Raw genomic sequence first — 26,016 nt, 5'->3', positions numbered from 1 at the left:
AAAGAGTCAATTAAATTGAATTTACATTAGATTAGCAGGTAGTGTAGATGAACAGGAACAGATTTATAAAGCAAAACAGCTGGCCCTGAGAAATCAATGTCCATGCTATGTGTGTTTCAGGGGGTTTCTTATCACTAGTTCTGATGTGGTCCAGTGATCTGAAAGCCCATTAGTAGCTGAAGCACAGTAGGTATCCTCCCAAAGCCTACTTTCACTTTAGTTTCATCTGAAACAAGTCAGGTCTGAAATCACCCAGTGGTGACGGACTGAGCACACTCCTGAATGGAACTAAAAGACATAGTTCCACCTTAAGATAGCACCAGGAGATCACCACACCTCAGGTACTGTTGAATCTTCGTGGGAGAACAGCATCAGCTGCAGAATTGCTATCACACTAAGCATCAGAATGTCCACACATGGGGACTGTGTTCATTTTGGGGGAGAAATATAGATAATAAAAGGGGAAAAAAACCAGAATGGAGCTACTTCTGCAGTTAAGACACACAAAAAAAAAAATCATGTGGATTCTGACACATCTAATGAAGAAATAATCTGAGAACACTTCTTCAACGGAATTGTTATTAGGATCATTCACCTGTAGTGAGTGACCTTTAAAACTTCCAGAATTTTATCATTTGAGACTTAGCTGTGTAGCTTGGATGACAATAAAAAACTGCCAAAAAAGGACACACACATACAAACTGTCGAAGGGAAACTGTCAAAGTCTGTTTAGAAAAAAAAAAACCAACAAACTAACTAGAAAGTTTGGCCTCCGAAGCAATTTCTTGTGCTGTGCATTTTTGCTGTAACAGCCTTACACTTGACAGGGTACAATCCTTCACCCAAAAGGGCAGATATGAAATCAAGACCTGGATTCATGGATTACTTCTGATTCCTTGTTTAACAATTATCGCATCCAAAGGTCAAAATGTTCAGAGGGTGAGAAGCAGAAACCTGTTCACTAAGTAGCCTAATCTGCAGATAACAGTCATGGCACTTTCTGCCTTGTTCGTCCTCCTGGTGACCCTTCTGTTTGCTGGTGGTATGGTCTAGCACCCACAGAAGGAGAAAGCAATAACTATACGCTGACAGAACTCACAGATCACTCAATACAAGAGAGCAGCCTGTTAGGGTACAGATCTGGCTAAGAGACCTCAATGCAAGCCTCCCTCTTCCTGAGGGAATCCTTGTACCACCTGAACCTCCCTTTGCAGATATATTTTAAGAGCAGCAAAGGTGCACAAAGCCAGTTTAAGAGGTCCCAGCATCAGCATCTTCCAGTCTCTCCCTCCCTCTTTGCCCAAGGATTTAGCACTCTAAGCTGTATGGATTCAGCTGTTTGCGTGGGCACACTTCAGACTTTCAGTCAAACAGTCTACTGTAAATGCAAAAACACCCTCAGTTGGGGTTTCTTCCCTCAGTTGGGTTTTTTGGTTTTTGGTGGTTTTTTTTTTTTAGGGAGGCTGAGGGAAAGGCTGGAAAGGAAGAGTGGGAGCCTGACTTTTTCCACCAGACTATTCCACAAAGCTATTTGTACAGCCATATTGTGAAGCAGATGAGGGAATAAAAATCTTTGAGGGTGGGAGGGGTGTAAAGATGAAATGGGGGTAGCAGGGAGGAATGATGCAAGCAGCTGGGGCCAGAACCTCAAACTGGCTCTGCTTCTGTAGGATTCATAACGGGGAAACTACACATGAAGCCCACATTTACTTTAGCATCTTTAATCAGGAAAGGACTCCACACACACTCACTAAAGGTCTGAAACACAGCAAAATGCAGCACCAAAGCTCTGAAGAAAGGCAGTAATTCATGTTGTTCTCAGCTTCCCGTGTCCTGCTCATTACTTTTAACCGTATCTACACACAGCATGTGGGCCTTTTGGAGAAGTCCACCTACCTGTGGTGGCCCGGGAGGGAGTAGAGTCTCCTAGCCTCTGAGGTCTGAATTATTAATATTTAATATTAATATTAAATATTTAATTTAATTTAATTTTGCTTGCATCCTGGTTAAGGAAGATGAGATCAGGGAGCAGCAACAGAAAGCATAAGAAAATGCTGCGTTTGCTGCTCGGTTTTTCCAGTTTCCATCAGCTCTACCGAGGCCCCTCTCAGAGTCACTGTTTTTTGGGAAAGGTGCCACCCTGGTACAGCACTTCTCCTCCTGGTGGGAACAGCTTTGGGTGGATTAGAGAGGTACTGCTGGGCAAAGCACATCTTTTTGATTAAATATTTCTAAGGAACATTCCCACCGCTTAGCAGAACTTGTTTACATCTCAGCATTTTAGCCCGAGTTCAACCTGTGCTCTTTTTAAGAGGATTTTGTTTGAATGAGATATGTAAGTCAGGAGTCTTGAGCTCTGTTCCCTTTTCTACTCAGACTTTGATGTGTGCCTTTGGGCAACACATTTACCCTCTCTGTGTCAGCTTCCCCCATCTGCAAATTAGAGATTTTCATAATTATCTTAATAATCCGTTAAGCACATTGAGATTTCTGAATAAGCAGTACCATGTATAAAGGTTAATATTGTTTTCAAAAGCCAAAGTAACCCTCCTTATGTCACTTTTGCAAAAATACTGCATCTGATGTTTGAAAAATATCTGCCAAGTAGATGTTACTGCAGTAAATGTTCAGCACATGTTTGCTTCTACTGACGCACACTATTAGAAAAATTGCTTGAGACAAATTGAGATATTATAGAACAACCCTATTATGAAGCTAGACCACAAAAAAGCTTTTTTTAATTTAAACTAGATCATCGATAGAATAGGGAAGAGATGGATGAGAATGGGAAAGTTGGTTGTAATTATTTCTCTGAAGATCTGGAACATTATCTGACAGGATTTTAATTTTTGAGTCTCTATCAAAAGACTGGCAATACTCCAAGGTCTTCAAGACATTTTGGTCCTTAAGGGTAGCAGGAGGATAACAGTTTGAGCAAAAGGCCTTTACTTGCTATTACTTGCGAGCCTTGTGCTGTTCTGCCTTCAACTTTTTTCCCTAGAATATTCCAGTCAATTCAGATTTCACAAGAGAAACAAAAATTTATACCCCAAAAAAGTAAACTGCTTTATACAATTATCACAAATGTACTTCAAAAGGAGAAAGATATTAAGGTGTAGACAAAGTACCTCAAATAGGTACAGCTTCAAACTCAGACACAGTGGGTGGCTGAACATGTGAGAATCTTGATGAAACAAACTCTACAGAGAAGAACAGCTATGGGTAAATAATTTCATTGCCAAAACCATCGCTTCAGAAGATAAAAAAAAAATTCAAGGATGCTCCCGAAGGACCAGAAAAAAAACCCCAAAAGCCCAATCAACCCCCAATCCACCCAAAATGAAAAGAAAAAAAAAAAAAGAAAAAAGTAGCCTTAAAGTTACTGCCAACTAATTCTACAAGAGCAAACTTAAATGAGGAGGATATGCACCAAAATTTAAAGTTGACATCTGAAATGTTTTAGCCACAACTGTTCAAAGACAAAATAAGGAAATGCAAAGTGAAAATAAAACTCCAGAATAGTGGGGGTTTGAACTCCCTTACTTCAGGCAATATATTATTTGTCAGAAATCTTCATATCTGAATTCAAGTAAAAACTAGTTAAATATTTCAGCAGGCAGTACAAGTCACCCTACCTTGAATAAACGAGCTTTAAAATGTTTTAATTTGCCAGCTGCTGAGTTATACCAATTTAAGATATTACTGAATGTAACCTGCTTGGTAAGCAAAAGTAGCTATCAAATATTAAAATAAATAAATTTAAAGGACACATACAAAAATCTCCAAATAAACCTACTGGGGTAACTTCCAAAACTTAATCCCCATCAAACAAAACTAAGCACCTTAAGTTCCTCAAATAGACAAGGTAAACCAGAAGAAAGCTGCCAGGAAAGTCAGCTCAGGAGATGTAATTCAGAAATATCTCTAAAAACTGATGAATCTGTTGAATTAATTCTCTATGAGTGGGAAATTCTAGACTTCAATAAGCTCAAGAAATTGCTGCCAGTATACAGGATAGTAACTTAATTGAAGTTCAAACTTAATTGAAAAGGCACTTTTAACCAGGTTTATCATGAATCCAGTTCCACTTGTGTCATCGTTATGAGCAGCACTGCACTGCTCCAAGAAAACACCCATTGAAAAGAAAATTTGATTCACTGAGGAAAAAGTTATCTTGTTCTTTTTCTTGTTGTAATGGATTCCAAAACACAAATGATGATGCTTCCTTGTTTTTATTGTTCACTTCTCATCTCATTTACTGATAAAGAGGACCAACACAAAAGCCTGTCTTACACCAGGCTATTAACACTGTCATTCCAGAAAAGAAATTCTTTTGTACAGTTCTTATTTTTCATCTTGAGTCAGGTCAGTGGTACGGTACCAGTTACTACATAAGATGTAAAGCTGATGAGAAACTTCAACTGTGGTTTGTGATCTGTTCAAATTCATTTCCATTTCCAGAATTGTATCAAGTGACTAGCAGCAGCCTGTGCTAGGATCCAGGGTGTTGGATAATCCCAACCCTTTTTACAGGAGCAAATCCATAGAAACAGTCAAGGGCAATGCTGTCAGGTCACCCGGAAACCTGCTCTATCCTCAGCACAGTCCTCCCTTTCACAGTTAAGTGGTAGAGCTCATGAGGAATCAAATCATTGTCATTTCCTACACCCAGTGCCCACCCTCTCCTCAGACGGTAACAGCTTCGTGATCTTTCAGCAAGGGAAGAGCCTGACAGAAAGACTGCAAAGTCAAGCAGGCTGAACATCTTGGCAAAAATTCTTCAATTCTTTAATTCCAAGGTGCAAAGTCACAACAAAATTACAGACCAAGTATCTCTTGGGAAACCTCTTGTAAATTCCATGGCAGAGTTCAACCCTACACCTTTTCACTCTCGACCAATTTCTCTAAAAGCTATCAGATCACTCAATAGATCCTAATAAGCTCAAGAAAACAGAGTGGAAAATTTCTGCTCACTCAGGCAACATAAGGACCACTAGGCAATACGGATCCATTAACAACAACCTTACATGATGGGGGCGCAGAAAAATGGGAAAAGAAAGACAGACACCACTAGTATTCAGAAAACTTGGTGTCAGAGTGGATCAGAATCTGGCAGGCAACACCTTGAGGTAAAAAGAAGTGTTACATCCCAAAAGCCTATTAGTGAATACATTGCAGTTTCAACATGGAACAAGATACTGCATCGTTCTGTGTACCTGGTTAGTTTGGTCAGCCCAATAATAATCCAATTAACTGTACTGAGATGTGTAAGATCTAAGCATCACCAAATCATATTGCTAGAAGTCGTACCTACTTTGTGATCATAAATGTATTTTAGGGCAAAGTGCTATGAGAACAAAAAATTATGAGATCATTCTAGAAACTCTTAAACAATTTCTGACATCATGAATGGTGGCTGTCATGCCAATCGATTTGATCATTTGTACCCTTTGAGTATTTCTCAGGTAGAGGCTTTATTATTTTGTTTTAGTTTCAAGTGCACCCTGCTACCAAAGCAGAACAAATGCAGGGGTTTTTTTTGCTAAAATAATCTATACAATTACTTGAGAAATATTTAACAAAACCAATTTTTATTTCCAGATCTATTTGCCTGAGTTTTCTGAACGTTAATATTTTCTTGAAGAAATATATACTACTGAAAAGATTATACACTTTCAAGCAGTATAGGTATATGCAGATTACAGACTAAATTTAGTCCTTGCATCTAATGCTATAGTTTTACCACGCAGTTTTTCCTTCAGCAAAAGAACATGAAGGGTAAAGTCTTAACCCCATTAAAAGTCAAGGCAAAGCTTCCATGGACTGTAATGAGACTGGGATTTCACCCAAGGTGTTAAACTGTGGTTTGGGAAAGCGAATAAAAATACATCCATTATTGTAACAAGTACTTACCTGCTAGCCAGACTGAGCAATTCATGTCTATCGGCTACTGCGGATTTCTTTTCCAGTTCCCACAACATCACATTGATCAGGTATGAATTCTTAATTACAATGGGCACTTCTTCAAACATGTTTTCATAAGCAATATTTGCTTTTTTCAAGCTGTGAAAAAAAGTTTAAAAGTATTTATTTAATATAACCAGTAATTCTCTTGTTCTTTTTGTTGAATTGTTGCTCCAACAACTGGCAATTTGGTAAAAATTCTTGTAGTTCCACAATCAAACAAAAGAGTCACGTTTTGGTAAGAGAGCATTTGTATAGCAAAACCTCACGTTTACAAAGACTAGGAAAAGCTGCTCTAGGAAAAAACTCTCAGAAGTCAAGCGGCCGCTCTGCTTGCTAGTACATTACTTACATGAAAAAGCCTCCAGCAAAAGACTGTACTGACAGGATTAACTCTGCCCCTTCCAAAATATTTTTCTCATTTCCCTGCCATCAGGATTTCTTAAATAGAAGCGAACAGTTAGTTACCAATCGACACTGAAATAACTTTAAAATCATAAATACTACAATGAAAAAACAATTTCCTGAATAGCTGAATAATTAAAATTTTTACTGACCAAAAATTAGATTGATAAAATAGTGTGTGTTTTGGAGTAATTAAATTCCGTGATGGATATTCAAATACAAATCTCCAGAGTTGTTTTGTTGGGGTGTTTTTTTTTTTACAATATAGGTATAAAAACTATTGTCATAGGTTTATAATCAAGTAGGCAGTAATACTTGTCATAAAATGAGGAAATAAAGCCATGATGTAGAAGTTTCTAAGGAAATATATCCTTAACTTCTTAGTATGCATACTGGATTTTGGAATAAGTCTTTTGCTTTTTGCCTTGTTAGACCCCCCCACCCTTTTATTTTTTTTTTGACTAAGCACAGATTTGTTTGTTCATCATGGAAATGTTACATTTAGACACCAAGCCATGAAATTACTCTGTTTTTCCTCAATGCAGACAGTTTAACAAGTGCTTGTGCTTTGTTGTTGAACACCAAGCTGTTTGTGGAAAAAGATGACAGCTAAGGCCTACATCTATTACAAGCAGCTAATCTTCCGAAACAGAATAATTATCCTACTTTACTCCAAAAGATTGTGTCCACACGGGGGAGTTAATTTGGAATAAATACAGAAGAACAGCTATTCCAGAATACCTGTTCAATTTTCCTTCTGGAAAAAAAGAGCTTTATGACAGACCAGTTATTTCCCCTTCTCCATTTCTTTTTTTATATTTTTTGACTCTGTTCCCAGATACAGCTATCTTCACCACAGTCCTTACAGCCAGCCTGCTGACCATCTCCACAATGGTTCAAGTTCCACCATTTCAACCTTTACTCAGATGCCCAAAGACAGACTTTCATGCATTCTCAGCCCACTGTATCAGTGCACGCCTATCGCTACCTATATATATCTATCCAGCTTTGCCAGCACACAGTTACATGAAATTTTAAAATACAGTATTTCATTATCCCATCTACTCTTGTGCCTCCCAAATAATCCAGCAAAATCAATGAGAAAACATTCTTTTAAGTTACTTACGCTTCTGGAGAGAAGTCTTTTTCTTTGCAAACTTCCATCAGTTTGGGAGTCAGCCTATATGCCTTCAGTGACAAAGATCCTTGGGCAGTCTTAATGGGATCTATAATTAAAAATGGAGGATGCACATTATTACTAACCCCAGACTGCCTTTTTTTGTGGGTTTTTTTGTTTTGTTTTGTTTTTTTTTTAATATGTGAATGATATAAACAATAGGAAAATAACTAGGTAGTCCTATTAAAAAAATTAAGACAACCAACACAGAAAAGACACTATAGCAGAAGTAAACCTGTTGTACTGAAATGTAAAATACATCCAACTATATAGAGTGAAGCTAATTAATAAACTTAACTTGGAGAACATGGGGGGATCTAGACTCATTCTACTCACATTATTTCCTCATTAAAGGTCTAATACACGTTTCTTTTCTTTCCTATGAACTATCCACAGAGCTTATGTAAGAGCTACTGCATTTAAGCAAAGATTTTTCCCTCCAGTCACTATGCAGTAAATTAAAATATTAATTAAACTACATTTTAGACCCAAAAAAGTAATTTACAGTAGTAATAAGCTAATTCAGATGAAGATGCCCTGCTGCTTCACGCACAACAATGTAACTGGTATATAAACAGACTAGTTCTGCCTTGACATACTCCACTGAATTTAGGGGTAAATTTTCTAAACAAACTGTTACATTCCTAGGACAAAGAAGCTTAACACTTGTAGCATGATAACGGCTGAAGCATGCCAACATGACAATAAAAGCTGTGTTAACATTCATGTTGTCTGAAACTTAACACAGTAAAACTTTTAGCAATCGGTGATAAAATGAAAACCAAAATGGACTGAAACAAGTGGAAAATTCATCAAGGTCTGATGATGCAATGTTTCCAGCCAATATAAGTATACTTTAACAACTTGTTCTTTACTGTAATCCAATTGTTAACATACTGAAACAATTTTGGGGCAGCTCATAAGATTGATCGTATTCATTAGTATTTTTTCTGACAGATACTCAGGACGTTACATTTACTTCTCAGCTGGAAACTATATGCAAGTCTGCCAGATATGGCAAACTGTGAGTGTTTGGGGAGGGGGAGGCTATAAAGCTGTTAAATTGCCTACGGTTCTGATACAGCACAGAACATCTGGTCTGGAGAGCTTGAGGAAACACCATTAAATAGGCAGAAAAGAAAAAAATCTTTGTGCTAAGAAACAGTCCAGGTTTTGTATGCTTCTGTCAGAGGTATAAAAAAAAAAACTTGGCAATTCGTGCGATGATTGGTCAGTCACGTACAGAGCCAGACACGCTAGCAAGCAGGGTTTGTTAGACATCTGGTCGGGTTCCACCAGCCCCTTCCACGAGGGAGGGGAGATGAAGGAATAAAAATGAAGCAGCTACTCCAGCATTCCAAAACGTACACATCAGGGCTCTGATAGCAAGAAAAATAAACAGAAAGAAGGAAACCCTGTCTAGACTTAGCTGCTGCTGAGGCTGCCGTAGACACAGGGTTGGTATTTACTCGAAAAGGCCTGCCAGGCTACTCTTACAGGCAAAAGACAGAATACAAAAATAGTAGTAATAATATTAAGAGGGGAAAAGAATAATAAAGGAAACCTCATACTAACCGTAAATGAGAACTACAGACTCCTCAATTGCATGCTGGTAACTGAACTGGGAGTCCAGGAGGGCACGAGTGACAAAAGAGCCATAGTACGTGGACTGGTACCAGCCAACGTGAAGATGATCAATGTTTACGTGGCGAAGGCTTCGCATCATTTCCATCTGGTATTGAACTAGATTAAATGAAAAGTATGTTTAAAAAGTAAACTTACACAATCTGCATGATTTAGAGAGACCTTGACATTACATGAGTAAATTGCATTTTATTTTATTTTCATTTTTGCAACTGTATTGAAATTTGTTTATTCACTACCAGACTGTCTTTGCCAAAATCCAGAGCTTCCTCACAGAACGCGAGTAAGACTAGCCTGAGTAAGCAGACTTTTTTCAGCTGCAGTTAATTGCTAAAGTGATCAACAAACCATTACACATCATTTACAGTGTGTATTACCTTGGTCATTCATAAAAAGAAAAAAATTCTGATACTGGGTTTCATTAAGCAGGAACATTTTACTGTTTAATAACAGAGAAATACTGTGATTTAAGTTGTAATACTGTCTGGAGTTAGATAACATTTGGAATCAAATGGGAAAATTATTTAAAGAGTATATGAGATAGAAAATAAAGTATGTCTTTTTCACAATGTAAAACTACATTTTCAGTATTAGAGTTTAGGGGATCAGCTATAGCTGTCAGTTTTGATTGCATTTATCTTCAATTTTTCTACACTTTCTTCTTTTTAGATGTCTATAAATGCATAAGTATGCATGTATGTATATATAATACACAATACACATACGTATTTATATACAATAAGTTACTTTTGACAGTAGAGAACATTTTTCATCAGGCTTTTTACACTAACAGCTGTAATGTTTCATTGTACCAACGCATAAATTCCATTTCTACGAAATGCTTCGCTCAGATTGCCTTGACAGAACAGAATTCTATTCAGGAATGTTTAACATAATCCCATTGAGCAGATCAACACACCTTATCACTTATCAGACCTTTTAAACAGACAGACACTGTGCCTGCTGGTTAAATTTAAGGAAACATTTCAGTGTGATTAACGGATGAACTAACACTCACAGCCAACTAATAGGAAATCAAATGTAACAACGCTACACAACCCTTCAGTTTTGTCTGCAGCTGCAAAATTTACAAAGATAAAAAACAACTCCCTCCTATGCATTCATTTTTGTTAATTTTTTCAAGAGTTCTCCTTGTGCAGATGAAAATATGATATTCACTATTAAAGAAAGCAATACAAATTAGAAAACGCAATGTACATTTTCAGATCCCACTTCATATCCTTTCAAGAGAAAAAGAAAATCCAACCATATTCTTTAAAGATACGAGGAGACATTTTTCAAGATTGGACAAATGTTTTTCCAACTTATCACACTTACAGCACAAACTACATTCTGCAGTCTGCTGGCCCTTTTCATTAAATTGCCATATCTTACTGACGGTATTTTTAAAGTAATCTACATACACTTACATAAACCTTTGCAGACTTTTTCCATCAGCGTATGTTGGTGCTTGCATTCTATTTCATAATATCTTAATAGAAATGACTTGCAAATTGTGTTTCATCCAGGACACCATGATAACAGAGCACTCCAAAACTAATACAGCAGAACCATCTGGGATACAGCCTGAAATCCCATAATATGCTGCAAGCAAAGCAAAGGCCCATACCATTTGGCTGTCTCTAAACCAAGGCAAATCTGAAAATCTACACTCTTCAGGACAGACAGTAGAACTGATCAAACAGCTATTTTAAAGTCAGTATGAAAACCTTCCCCCTGGCACAATCAAAATAAATTTTAATCCCACTTCCATTGCACAACTTCCAGAAAGAGTGGCCAGTTTGGGGCATATTCCTTCAAGAGCAGCCGCAATGTTTTAGTGGATAGTCTCTCAATGCTTCTCACAAAACCAAAGCTACGATCTAGCTTGTCAAAAAAGCTCAACTTAAAGATTTTGTTCAGGTTTTTGGGGGGGAAGATGTTAAGTTTCCAAATTTTAAAATTAAAACATAAAGAACACAGACCTCCCTCAGAACAAACTAAAAAAGACCTTGCTGTTACCATGATTTTCAATTGAAGAGCCACACGATCTGTGTATTAAATGTAGCTAGAATAAACTATTTCGGTTAAAAGAAGCTTTTCAAAGATATATCTGTGTGGAAAGCAAATAAGACTTGCTTTTGACATGACGTGCTACAACAAGCTAAAAGATGAAATTATGGTTAGATCCTTTCTAGCCAAATGAAGTCATGAAAAGGAGAAACTAGAATGATATTTTTAAAAGCAGCTAAAAGACATACAAGATTTTTGAGAATGAAGTTAAATGCAGATTTTCAGAGAGCTGAGCCAGACTGCTTCTTGCAGTGACACTTCTCTTGTAATTGAGGACACTGTCAAAGTAGAGGTGGTCATGTAATGATAGGAAAAAGATACTTTTATATAGATTCCTATGAAATCACGTGGTTGACCCATTTCTCCCTTGAGAGGTGTAATGTCAAAGAGAGGGAATACCCTAAGAAAACATCCAGATCTTTTACAAACTTGAATAAAGGCATATCATGCTCTTAAAAGTTTTCATCTGAGAGGTAACCAGTAAACAAGTTCCAGGACAACTCCTTTTCTTAAGCACAGTGTAACCAGCAATATGTAACTGAACATAAGTGTAAGCGATATCATCCAGAAGAAAAAGGACTCACTGAAAACCACCCAGATTTCAAGTCAGCAATTCCTCCTCTCACGACTGTAAGCAGTTAGATGATAATGAAGGCAATAGCGGAAAAATCTGAAAGAACCAATAAAGCATCAATAGCTAACATATCTGCCTTGGGAAAACAACTGCAGAAATTAAAACATGATGCAGTCCCCACCAGGGAGAAATGGAAACTCTTTTAACCAAACATATATATATATTTTATAACATGTATTAGCAGCTAGATAGCTCCAACAAGCTGCCAACTTGCACAAATGGATAACAGCCCCCAAGCTGCTTTTGTTGGTATAGTTACCACAGTTTCTTTGTATCTTTTGTCCAATCTACAGATCAACTTTTTACCTAGGAGTTTAGCACAGACTAGGCGTGAGACTGTCCCAATCCTCTGTCTGCTAGGAGATGGGACAGTCATGCACAACAGTTCACTGTTCCAAGTCATAGTCCTTCCCAAGGACCCATGCCACAAAGGTGCCACTAAAAAGTGCCACCAAGTCTGAGAGAGCCCAGAATCAAGGTGAGCAAGGAAAAGGGCAGAGGAACAGCCAGACCAGGATGCTTCCCCCCTCTCCTGCATATTTAAACAGTCCACCTATATTTTCAAGCAAATTATTTGTTCAGGAGTGTCCTTATGATGAGGACAGCCAACAGTCATGCTTGCACTTCTCAGTGTGCTTCTCGCGTAGAGAATGCACAGCCCCCGTCTCCCAAACACCTCTGTGCAGTGGATTATTTTTTTTTTTTGAAAGAAGATTCTCTTTTTTGCTTGTATTAAAAAACAAATGAACAAACAAAAAAAACCCCACCAACATTCCCCTAAAAAGCCCATTTTTTGGTTAGTTTGCAAATTGCGGTGGAAGGGGCATTAATGCAGCTAGAAAGTGTTACTATAACTTGTCTGGAAGCAGGAGTGCAAAACAATACAATTTCGGTGTTTTGCTTGAATATGACTGATTTCTGTGAATTTCTACTAACAAAATTCACTGACTGAAAACAGTAAATCCTATTACAGTTGTGTGGTGGGTATTATTTCCCCTGAATTCAACTACGTTTTCACAAACTTGTAAAAGATTAAAGAAAATACTAAAATTACGTAAACACTTTTTCTTTTTCTAAAAAGTACTGGCAAAATTAGAAATTTTATCTGGGCTTTAACATAGAGGAGGTATACACCCTACCTTACCGATAAAAAAATAACATACCCAAAATTACATAATAAATCAGAGGCAAGGCCAAGAACTGAACACTAATGTGATGACCCATTCAACACTGGGACAACCCAGCCACGTACTCTCTCAACTGAGGCACTTTAAAAAAGGAAAAAATGGCCATGTGATGATTTTTAAACACAAACAAGTCTGACACCAGAGTTTACAAACAACAGACAAATTCACATCCTTCTTGCAATAACAGCTTATTTCTAAACGATTCCAAAACAAGTGTTCTTGCAACAACTTGATACATGATGCAAGTTCATTTATCACTAAAACCATATTATTTTTATTTCTTTATAAACAACTCATTAAAATCCAGCTTTCAGGAGGTCACATGACAATGCACATGTTGCCAAAATTTATTCCTTCAATAGTTACCGTTACCATCAGATGAGATGCATTGCAGCCTGGCTACATTCAGACTGCTGGTAAACATTGTGACATGTGAAACCCTGATCAAAGATGGCCTGAAGGCAAAACTTTTAATGGTACCTCAGATGCTTAAGGTCCTAATTTCTGAAATGTATTTTAAGTTGATACACCTTAAGAGATATGGTTTTCAGAGCAGTAACCAACGAGTCTAAAAAGCCAAGACCCACCAAAGTGGAAGAACTTTGTACCCAGTGCCAGGTGCCACAGACCAGTTTTTACACTGCTGCCCACCAGCTCGCTGCAGCGCATGCTGGACACAAGCAGCATTACCAAAGGAGGTAACAACTAACCCTGTGCCATGAACCACTAATATCTGCATAGCCTTCAGTCTGGGTTTCACAATGAAGTGTTTGTCTTGACTCAAGTTTCCCAAATTTGTCCTTAAAGTGTGAACCCAAACAGCAGAAGTTACACATCTTCATGAGGGCAGGTCGCTGCTCCCTCACCTACAACAGCCTCCTCAAAAGACTCTGGAGTATCTGAGGATGAATAGTTTCCTTGCAGAATCTTGGGCATGCAGAAGACAGATGAACTAAAACCTAGGGTTGCCACTAACTAGAACTTCAAGACTGAGCATGCCTTCCAAGGGACATGAAAGTCCATCAGAAGAAACAGCATCCAGCCTCTGCGCTAACACTTCTCTGAATTTAACTGGCAACATGAACATGGCAAATTTTGGGTATTCTGGTCAAACTATATACGAAAATAGCTAAAATATTCCTTTCATAACACTACTACTAATGTGGATAGTATTTTTAAGGCAATTACTTGTCTCTTTTGAAGTGCTACCATGTGGTAGCATGCGTACTGAACAAGTGCTATACACTTAGCAGCACAAAAAATTCTGTTTTTTCTATACATATTAAGCTTTGCCAAACCACATGTATGCTTCAGACAGTATCTTCAATGACTAAAACAAGTTAGCAGATGCTAGTTCAAGGAACCAGCGTATGCATTTGAAAAGAAGGAAAATTGATTTATTTGATTTAATTAAGCATGAAGAATTATGGAGACAACAGATTAATTCATTTTCCCTCCACACACACAATCTCAATTATTTGTCTAAAAAACTATGAATCACAATGGCTGCATCTATTGATAACAATTCCAATTGTGAAGATACAAATATAATTAGTACCACAACTAACTTACTCTGGTTAAAAAAAATGCAAATTAAAAGGATGGGCAAAGAGAAAACAAGAATTCACAGTTAATTCTGGCAAAGGCATTGCTTTATCTGAAAAAGCCTTTAGATACTGCTGAAATATATTTCTTAAGCTTAAGTGTGCAACACATATGCATGCATATATTTGCAGATTTTTATCTATATCCAACACTTCTCCCAAGACAAATGCACAAGCTCAGTAACTCAACAATTCTCCTATTCAGGCAGAGAAAAATTAAAAGTAAATATTGCCTTCCTCAATAATATTCATTTCCTCCTCCAAAATATCAAGTCAGGGTTACAAAACAGTACTCTTATTTTATGCACTTTTGCTATACTGGGCTGAAAGCACCTGATCTCCTCTAAACTTGGAAGCTAAGCAGACCAGGGCCTGTAAGTAGCTGGATGGGGAAAAAAAAAAAAAAAAAAATCACCTGAAAATAGGCAAAAGTCCAAGAGTCATAGTCAATCACAAGACCACAAAAACAAATGTGAGTCAGAAGACTTAATTCAACTCTATTTTAATTGCTAAATTCAAGGATGAAGAACAGGGCAGAACATATTCGTCCAAAGTGGATTAAATTTGTTTTGAGGAATTGTCATATTTAAGTAAGTTAGCAACTGTGGTGGAAGAACTGCACACCATTTGAAAAGCATGCCTTACAAATCTGCATTTTCTTTATAGCAATTGCCTCCACCTATGCTACTGATGCTACTGCTCTAGTCAGAGGAAGCTCAATCGTCTTCCATGAGCAGATGCTCATAACAGCAACTGAGGCTTTGCTAGTGCCTTAATGCTTTCTAAAGCAGAAAGTCCTTCACTTTATGAGAAAGGCGAGAAACAGAAGAGGGAAAACTAAAGTAACTGTTCATTGTGTATGCGCAGTGAACTCATTCATTTTTAACCTTCATCACAATTCAGTGTTAGTTTTACTACAGCACTGTGTGATATTAATTGTGCTTTACAGAAAAACGTGCGGGACACCCAGAGAAGGTCTCAGTAGGTGAACAGTGAAAAGTAGCTGGAACATAATAGAAATAAAACAGCGTTTGGAGTGCTTCTGTCTGGAGATACTTACCCAAGATGTAAGCAAGCATGTGTCTCCAGACTTATTTACTACCAGTTTAGCCAGCAGTTGCCCATGCATAGATTCCACCAGAGCTGATGACTTGGCAGTATGGGCAGAGGTAACTGTCCTGGAGTCTGGGACACCACACCAATGCAGCAGTAACTGCCCATCACTACCTTGTTGCTTTACAGAGGTGGTTCCAAGACACTGGCCAGCACAAGGACATACTACCTACCAAAGCAGGGCAAGGTAGGGGAGGGTAGCTCTGTTGCTGGTGGGAATAAAGGAGGGTAAGGACAAGTTTTCAGAGAAAAGCTGTAAAACAAGGGAATGGGGAGCACGGGGATGTGCGTGACGGCACAACGGGAAAGCAGCAAATGGAAGCACACCACTTCCTGCACATGTGCTGGCACTCACCCAGCGTTCTCTGAGAGCCAGCTTGGGGCTCTGGTCTGAGCACATAACCACTGAATTAGGAGGCAATCAAACCGATCAAGCTATCATATTATCTGATTAACACATGAGGAAACACTTAGATAAACCCTTGGACAAACTAAATAAATCTCACTGACCACCCAATTCTCTACACAACTCAAGGTAATATTAACTTGTACTGTGTTAAAATAAACACCCAAGCCTCAAGAATAGTCTAAAGAACATGGGTAGACCTGTCAAGATAACTTGAAAAATTGTCTTCTAAGGTATTCAACATTATACCAAAGGATAAAAGCATTATAATACCATCTTCCAGAAATACTAAACCACTTGAGTCTTCTAAAAGCATCTTTTAATTCAAAAATTCATTTTAAACTAGCACCTTGAAATTAAAGTTGAAATCAAGCAATATAATTTCCCTATTTCGTTGACAATGATCTTTAAGAAGACTGCCAGAAGAAAATTCAACATATTTTGAAGGTTTTCTGCCATGTATCCAGAGTAGTTTTCTTGGCATTTATATGGATACCTTCACAGTATCTTACAAACATTTACCACTTAATCCTCAATCTTCTCTTATACGGCAGGTAAACATCCATACCTAAGCATCCATTTGGCTTACTACACTACTATTTTTATGTTGACCGAACATGGATTTGATAGAAGATTAAAATCTTTATCAAGAAAAAAATTCCAGTCAGCCTACATTGCCATGACAGCAGTAAATTATACTACTAAAAATGCCATCTGGGCAGCTTAATTCTTGCTTTCCTTGTAAAAGAGCAAGAAGATGCTATCTCATTTCCTAATAACTTCAAATGCGTAATGAAAGCCTTGAATGTTTTCTATTAGGAATGCATTCCCATAAACTCCAGCACCTTGAAGCTTTCACTTGACAGTTTTTGTCCAATGGGTCCCATTCTAGCCACTAAAATGCAAAGTAGGATTAAAGGCATGAAAGGGATCAGCATGGTCAAAACCCAACTGTATGTTAGAACAAACTCACACGAATAACTTTAAAAAAAAAAAAAAATTAAAATGTAGTAAAATTTCCTTAAGTTTCTTTACTAGACATTGATTTTTGCTTGTTTACTCTAGTGAGGCTACACTAACAGATTAAAGCTCTTTCTTTATAAAATATTTTCAACATACCTACCTTAGTGCTAAAGTTACAAAGCAATTAAGCACACAATAACAGAAAAATGTGGTGAAAATCTAATTCCTTTCCTACATAAATGTCAATCAGTCAGATTAATGTATTTTTATGAAATTTGGTATTACATAAATGATCAGAGAGGTTATTAAATTATCTGGGGAAAAAATGGAAAAGTTTATAGATCAATGAATTACACAGTCATTTTTACTTTTTTAATTTAACCCAAAGTTTTCACATTCAACAATTTGAAAGCAGACTGGGGACAACACTGAAATGGAAACAACTTAGTAATCGCTGCAGTTTCAAAATCAGTACTGTCATACAGTACAGACCACAAGAAAGTCAGTCTCATTTTATTAATAAGTTTTCAATAAATGAAGAAAAACAATAATGACTTCACATAAGAGGTTTGGGGGCTTTTAAATCCCCCACCTCCCCTTGAATGGCAGAAAACTATTTTTCTTTTTTGTAAAGTAAAGCTTCAAAGTTTGACTATCTTGTACCGCTCCTAGTATTTCCATCGCAAAAATTCAAAGGGCAGGGGGAAGAGGAGACATCTTCAACAGCTTACATGAAGCCAAAACACCCATCTTGCCTTACCAGATACAACAAAGCAAGTGGTTTTCTGATGCCTTGGTATTAAATATCCACACGTCTGTTTTGAAGACTCTCTCACACTGTTCTTAAGTTACAAGCTCACAAAACATGGTCTGAACACTGAAGCAGACACAGCCCTCGTACGTTTTTCCTGACTTGTTCTTCTAGTAAATCAGGATTCATTAAAAGAAAAATCATTGCTACAGACTGTTTCTCCAACTGAAATTTACACAAGCTATTTGTTTTCTATGACCTCTATCCACCCATCATGTAGGGACAACGCTGTTAAACATTTGGAAGGGAGAATTAGTCAGGAAAAATTCCAATTTTTGGCAAAACTGTAACTACCCTGTTAAACACATGCATTTTGAGTCAAAATTACACAGGTATCTAGCTTTCAAATGTGTTAAGTGCTCTTGGGGGGGAAAAGAAAGAAAAAAAAAACCCCGATGAGCATGCCTTCAGCCTCAGGCTTACAGCTTCTTCTGCTGGGAGTCTACATGTGCAGAGCAAGATCTCCCTGTGCACCAGCAAGGCTTGAGGCGGTTAACAGCTGCTGCTCCTTTAAGGAAGAAAGGAGGTCCCCCACACAATCCCCAAAATTCACATTAGTTTTACAAAATCTACCGCTTTTATCTAGCCCAGCTGCTGTTACTGGCTAATCAAAGGCATCATATTAACTTCTTTCTTTCTACTAAGAACAGCACTTAACTCTCATCTCTCATTTAAAGCAACAACCGGGAGCTTTGTATAATACCTAGATGAACACAATGTCACAAGGACATTTCAGTATACCTCTTACAACACTCTTAAAACACCATCTAACACCCCTTTGTAACACATCCCGTTGAGCAGGTAGCCATTTAACTGTCCACAACACAAAGGAAAATGGAGACATCCCATTCAACTAGCTTAGAGAGCAATGATTAAACTATATGAAAGCTCCAACCGAGAGTAGCTTCGTTTGGATCTCTGTTGTACTACCATCTATGCACACTCCTCATCAGTCAAGTCCTCAAGCCATAAGTAATAAAAATTCACATAAGGTATGAGTAAGTCCAAATCCAGGCAGTACTACCCAGTAGATAGATGAGAAAACATCTCTCCATTACAAGATCCAGGGGACAGCTCTTCACTTTACCAAGCACTGACTTCTAGATAAAATGACTTCTCACTTGCAATCCCTGCCAAGATAAAAATCTTTGCCCTTCTTTTGCTTGCAGACAGAAAGATCTGAGAGTGAGGGGTTCCCTGCTGATTTAAGTTCGCGAGCTACAGATCCAACCACTACACAGGAGACAGACATTCAACATCACTTCTTATCACTGGGAAGAGGGGGGAAAAAACCTAAAAAGCAGCAATTTTTACTATCCTAGTGCTAGCACAAAAAATTCTTAACATGCATGTTTCTGAAAGGATAACTGAACAATGCTTCCATCTAAACATTTCTATAGATGAAGTGAAAGGCTTGTGTTGCACATGTGGAGGCTGTAGATCCATACTTAGCTGATGTGTAATGAGAGCCAGAACTGAGTATCTGAAATAACTGCCTTTTTTTTAATACATGAACATATTCATCAGGGATACATGTTAACACTAGTATTTTATTGTAGCATGTTGGTTACCAAAAGCTGTTCTCAATTCTCTCTTAGGATAGTTTAGGGTTTGTGAAATAATATGAAGGAAACTGACTGTAGGTGAGCTCAAGAATAGAAGATCCGGATTAACATTTTCTGGGGAGCCTGAAGAAAAATACTTGGTTTTAGAGGAAAAGTAGTACCAGTGGTTCAAACCTTGTGAAAGAATTTGCCTAAAAGAGTCCTACATTATTGCAATTATATGACAAGACATTTTCACATCTCATGAAAACTTATGCCTTTTTATTAAATCCTCCCTGCCAATGGTCATGGCACAATCATTTTGAGAGCTGCCAGCTGCACCAAGAAACAGCAGGTTAAATCAAATTCTGATAGACAGTCCCTTTCTGCATGTGAAAACCTGCCTCCTTCAATTCCTGAAGCCAAATAACACTATGTAAATGTCAACATGACAGGCAACAGCATTAGCAGGGTATTGGAGATGCAGAGTTATTTAGTGGCCATAGATGCTAGCAAAAGCTTACAGCGATGAGACACGTGACTTGCTGATCAGAAAATCATCATCCACAACTTATAGCATCCAAATTTTCAACACATCTCATCCCATACAATTAAGCACCGCTGTTAGAAGAAAAAACAATGTGTTAAGAATTTTGCAGCTAAATCAATTGAGGAAGTATGTCATGCCTCATTAGGTGAAACCTTGTTTTTATGCCAATTCCAACACAAAGATGTTAAAGAACATCACTCACATCGTTGTACTGTTTCCTCACATGACTGCTGCTGCAACAGCTATCGATTAAGTAGCATGTGCAACATTTAATTAGTTAAACAGTATTAAGGTACTTAACAGTTTAAAAGTGTAGTTTCAGGCATAAACATACAGATTTCTTAAATAACTCCAATATGATGCTTCAAGACAGAGTTAGCAACTGACACCACAGGTGCCATGGAAAGCCACCAGACAGTTTTGAAAGACTCACTGGCACCAACTACACAATTTTGACACAAGAACCATGGAAGTATTTTTTTTTTTTCCCCAGTTCCCACTACCCTTCTACCAGAACGCTCACTCCTTAATCTGGGGAAGAAAAATACTATTTAGCATGCCACACTTCCAGGGTGGGGGCTGCCATCACCAGTCCTTGTTTTAAGACGCAAGAATCTACTGAGGTACCTAAACAAGCACTGTTTAATCTTTAGAGGCTTTCCATACAGACCTGAAGAAAGTAAAACCTGGTACAACTAAATGACATTTTAACTGGCCAAGACAGATCCAGCCCAACTGTGCTGATGCATTAGCATTCTCCAAATCCCATAACTATTTCTGTATCAGACTTCCACCTTGTCTTGGACAACTGAATGGTTAGCTATTACAGGTCCCATTTTCTTCCCAAGGAAATCAGATTTCACATCATCACTTATTGCTTCCTTGTTCTCACTGATGTATGTATACATATGTGTATACACACGCATGGGGGGGTGGGAGGGGTGGGCAAGAATATACAGAACCCTGCCTGTATTTAAATGTGCAATTAACCAAGAATCAAGGTGGACAGAACATGGTAAATGTAACACACATGGCCATACTTTTATATACATGGAAAAAGGATGTTGTAAAGCAAGTTCAACAGTAATCAAAGGAAAAACAACTTCTCAGCAATGAACAAGACAGAAACCTGACAGCATGTGCTTGTTCGCAGTATTACAAGGCTCATTTCTATCCCACTCCCCCCCACCCCCGCCAAAACAAAAAAAAAGAAAAAAAAAATACAGCTTATGATTTCACACCACTGCCCAGATAATAACCTGACAGTTAGGGAATTCAGACCAAGGTAACTCAGAACAAAAATCCCCATCTCGTTGTGCATTAGTGCTGCAGTTCGGAGCTGTAACACTGAGCGGTATCTGCTGAATGGCAGTACCATTGGTATTACTCAGTAGAGTTTCTAAAGCCCAGGCTAACACCAGCGACGCCTGTCATTGGTATAATTTCTTCAATGTGTTCTCAAAGAAACAATGAATTCAGGCCAGCCTCACAAAGCCTTTTCCATAGCACAGCAAGAGGAACAATAAAAACAGGAGTGGTTAGATATTTGAGGTGAAAGACAGCCATGCCTTCTCACAAGCAGCCTTTGGCATCTAACAACTTGAAATCATGCACTATGTTCAAATGTAAAAAAAAAAAAATCAAATAATTTGAACTAAAATGGCCAACAGTTTAAGAATATTAGATTTAGAAAATAAAGCTCATGGCTTTTAGATCATGCTACACAAGACAAAGTTAGGGTGGTTAGGGTGAATTTCTCCCCTTTCTAAGGCTTCTAACATCATACAGCAGGATTCTGCAAGCCAAAGCTAATATTTCAGCAATATAGCACTTGCAACTTTTATATCTAAATGTGGCTTGTTCTTTTAAAGTAGCCAAGAACTAAACTCACACCCTGTTTAAACAGGCAGAAAAGTGCTCTGTGCCAAGGAGGAAGTTATAAACTTAAAGTAGGTTTTGTACATGGGAAACAAGTTGGGAAGCAGAGGGACAAATCCACGGTAATCAATTCTCCAACTAGTAAAAGCACAGTGTAATGTGCAGTACATCAGAGCTGGAGGGAGGAGGCTGCACTTCCACCGCTCGCTCAGCTGAAGGACTCCCTGATGGGGGCTGGCCAAGTCAATTCTTTCCATTCCTGCTTCTTCTCTGAAGATTATAAACCCTTGGGACAGCATTCACCCCAAAGCAAAACAGCTTCCTTGTTTGAGGAAAAGATGAATCATCGAATCACTTGGTGGTACCTATATTTCACTGACTGCCAAAATGCCTTTGTAGCTAAATTATATTTACAACCTAAAATATAGCTGAAGGCAAAAAAAGTTCATCAAGATTAATACTACCCAAACAGACTTCAGATAAAAGACATGGTGATGATGAGGCATGCAGGGTTGTGATCAGCAGCACAAAGTCACTAGTGGTGTGCCCCAGGAGTCCATACTGGGTCCAATACTCTTCTGTCTTCTTCATTAATGACCTGGATGATACAACAGAGTGCACTCTCCTCAGGTTTGTAATTATACAGAACTGGGAGGAGTGGCTGATACACCAGAGGTTTGTGCTGACATCCAGAGGGACTTCAACAGGCTGGAGAAATGGGCTGACAGGAATATCAAACTTCTGCAAACGGAAATGCAAAGTCCTGCCCCTGGGGAGGAATAACCCCAGGCTTCAGCACATGCTGGGGGTGATGGGCTAGAAGGAAACTCTGCAGAAAAGATCCTGGGGGTCCTGGTGGACACAGAGCTGACCATGAGCCAGCAGCCTGCCCTTGCAGCAAAGGAGGCCATTTTGCATCCTGAGCTACATTAGGCAGAGCATTGCCAGCAGTTTAAGGGAGGTGACCCTTCCTTTTGCTCAGCACTGGTAAGACACATGTGGGGTGCTGTGTCTAGTGCTGGGCTCCCCAGTATAGGAGAGACATCTGTCCTATCTCAACCTGCTCTGAGCAGAGGGATTGGACCAGAGACCTCTAGACATCCTTCCAACCTCAGCTATTCAACAAACCTATGACTGGAAAAAATGGTTTAGTAAGTTAGAACACAGTGAAGAAAAAAAAAAAAAAAAAGAAACAAAGAAAAAGAAAAAAACCCCAACAAATCTTAATTCAAGTCACATAAAATCATTGCTTGATTTTTTATTTTTTTTTTAAATGGGGCCAAGATCACAAACGTTCTGCTACATCGTTAAGAAAAATTATGGCAATCCAAGTAAACCAAGTTCGGTTTGAGTAAAATACAGGCTTTTAGAAACAACCAACCATAGTGTGAAATTTCAGCAAAGATAAGTTTTTGTCGTTTTAAAAGTAGTTATTTTCATTCTGCATTCATCTTTTTGTTAGTTATTGAAAACGTTAAAAGCAATTATGCAGAGCACTATATAATCCTCAAAGGATTCAGCCTAAATACTTTTTCAAATGCAAACAAGACACTAGTCACAATAGGTACAAAATCTTTGGTTAACAGTCACAGACTATATTTATTTTAGCCATTCTCACTGAATGTCAAAAATCTAACAGAAACAGTTTCAAAAAATTAACATGGGTAAGCCAGTCCGAAAATATTTTGTTTCCCAAACTGTGCTTAGTTTTGGGACTGCAGTTCAATATGGTAAGCAAACATGAAAATACAGAACTGTCAAAAGGACAGAAAGCAAACAAAGCCAAGGACTGAATAACACTGAACTGCAAGTTCAAGAAGACTTGAAAAAGAGAGGCTTAGAGAATTCATTTTGTTCAACAGATGGGGAAACATGGCAGAATGAAATACAAATTAAAAAGCATCTTAGCACAGTGACCATGATCTCCTCCATTTAAAGCTGCACTTAAATCAAGAAAATTGAGAAATACTATTGCAGCCATCAACAGCAAAGTCAGTAAATTCTCTTGAATAATAACATAACCAGAATAAAATCTAGATGAACTGCTGAAGAATCCTTCTCTGCAACATATTACAAAGAATCCTGTTTTCTGAAGTATTTCACAGAAAACCAAAATCTACATGTGCCACAGTTACACACTCATATCAGAACAATACAAGTTTGATAATCTGAACAATGGCAACTTTGAGGTATCTGGAAAGGTGATAACTCAGAAAGAATAAGCTCCATTTCTGTTTACTTAATTATTATATAAATTAAATCATTATTTTAAGCTTTCCAGATTATTTTATTTTTATGTATCGCATTCATAGCACCAGGTGCCAGCAGGAAATACTGCAAACCTTTTCTCTTCCTCAGAAGAAAGATGTTTATACTACTCTCAGAGTCTCCAAACAACTACTTAAAAACTGCAATTTGTGTTTCCAACACCTCCTCCATATTTTATCATAAGAATATACTCAAGGGGACTGGAAAAAAAAGAAAAAGAAAACAATAAATTCTTCCTTCTGTAGGAAGACTGTGAGCCACAGCACTGCTGATCAGAGAGCATTAATGCATCCACATAGACACAGAGCTTGTGGGGCATGTGCACAGAGTCCTTAGCCATAAAACACCAACTAGATTGTGTTGGTTGGTAGCATAATAAAGATTTTTTTTCTGTGCAGTAAATCATTTCAGTTACTGTTTAGCTTAAGAGTCTAATACACTTTTTCTACAAATCATCTTGAGTTTTTACACTCTGAGTTGATGGGTCTTGGAAACCATGTCCCACTCCTTTGGCAGGTGGAACAGCCACATGGAAAATGGCCTTGCCAGAGTCCTGTGAGTTAGAAACACTCGACAAACTGACAATTGCACTATCAAAACCTCAGCATGGGAGAGTTGAATCCACAACAGTTTCACAAATCCAGACTTTCCACTAGGGAAGTCAGCATAACCCAGTCCATGGTAAACTATACCATTTCTGCAATGGACAACCCTTCAGTGAGATTTTTAGGCAACTGGCTATCAGCTACATGATCACTCCAACACAACTGAAACTTTGCCTGTTCAACTTTTTTTTTTTAAAGGAGCAGTGGAGCCCATGCTGTTCTCCTCAACTCCTCTATTACCACAAGGCCATGTGGCAATGAAAGTCTATCTTCCAGGCCTCCTTTCTCAGGCATTACTTTGGAAGCACGAGGAGGAACAGAAATACTACCCAGGACTTAAAGATATGCCAATTAGCTTTTAAAATAGACTTCCAAATTCTGTTTTGGAGAGCAATTGCTGATCACATCACACTGGCTCTGGTAGCCAGCTGTCGTTTTAAAAGATAGCTATAAATACATGAAATACTCCCCTGATATTACTTTTCTATGTAAGCAATTGTAGCTGTTACAAGGAGGCTATGTAATTAAGTCCCAAAGGGGAGAGACGTTTGCACAGCCACAAAGGAGAGATCCACAAACGGAAGAGCGTGTATACAGAATAGTCTTTGTCAAGGCCTGCTCCATGTTACACAAGCGTTCACAGACTCTTGATCTAAAGTGTTTTTAACATGACTATCTCTTTACTTCTCCTTTCAAGGACAAAAGCAATAAAGAACTTGTTTTCCAATGCTGCATTTCAAGTGCAAGAACTGCACTTGATCTTTGCTTGATTTTGCAGTCTGACTGTTTTTTTCTCCAGAACTCAAGTGTAATATTCAGATCTACAGAACAGTCAGATTTAAGTGTTTACTCGGTTCCTACTTACCTTGTAGTTGAAGCTGACTAACAACCCACTCTGGGTTTTTCGTGAATTTTGAGAATGGGATATTTCTTTTTCATGGAGCCAATACAAGTGATGAAAGAAAAGACAGAAGGCAGAGACAGTGGCTGATGAGCAACACCATTAAATGTACTTGAGAAACAAAAAGTCACACTAAGCAGACTTTATAGACATTTTACTCGCTGTCCCCTACAATTTTCACTGGTAAAACTTTCCAAAATGTGGTTTTGTTATACTCCTAAACCACAAATCACAAGTACTAAAATTTTCGTTAACAGGCACCAAACACACATCAGCTTTAGAACAGCCC

The 26,016-nt window shown here is 38.1% G+C and overlaps 1 protein-coding gene across 1 annotated transcript in view; it reads right to left on the bottom strand.

Annotated features, from left to right (window-relative positions):
* EIF3H (eukaryotic translation initiation factor 3 subunit H) overlaps positions 1-26,016 on the bottom strand; it is an 88,761-nt gene that overhangs the window by 7,968 nt on the left and 54,777 nt on the right. The window contains exons 3-5 of the mRNA XM_080378909.1: positions 9,122-9,289; positions 7,496-7,595; positions 5,914-6,063 (exon numbers count right to left, since the gene is read on the bottom strand). Coding sequence (XP_080235035.1) covers positions 5,914-6,063; positions 7,496-7,595; positions 9,122-9,289 — 418 coding nt within the window. The remainder of the gene's footprint in view (positions 1-5,913; positions 6,064-7,495; positions 7,596-9,121; positions 9,290-26,016) is intronic.

Source organism: Falco punctatus (assembly GCF_963210335.1).
Source record: "Falco punctatus genome assembly, chromosome: 3".
Classification (NCBI taxonomy): Eukaryota; Metazoa; Chordata; class Aves; order Falconiformes; family Falconidae; genus Falco; species Falco punctatus.
Note: the sequence above shows the minus strand (reverse complement) of the source record. Positions and strands in the feature narration are given on the sequence as shown.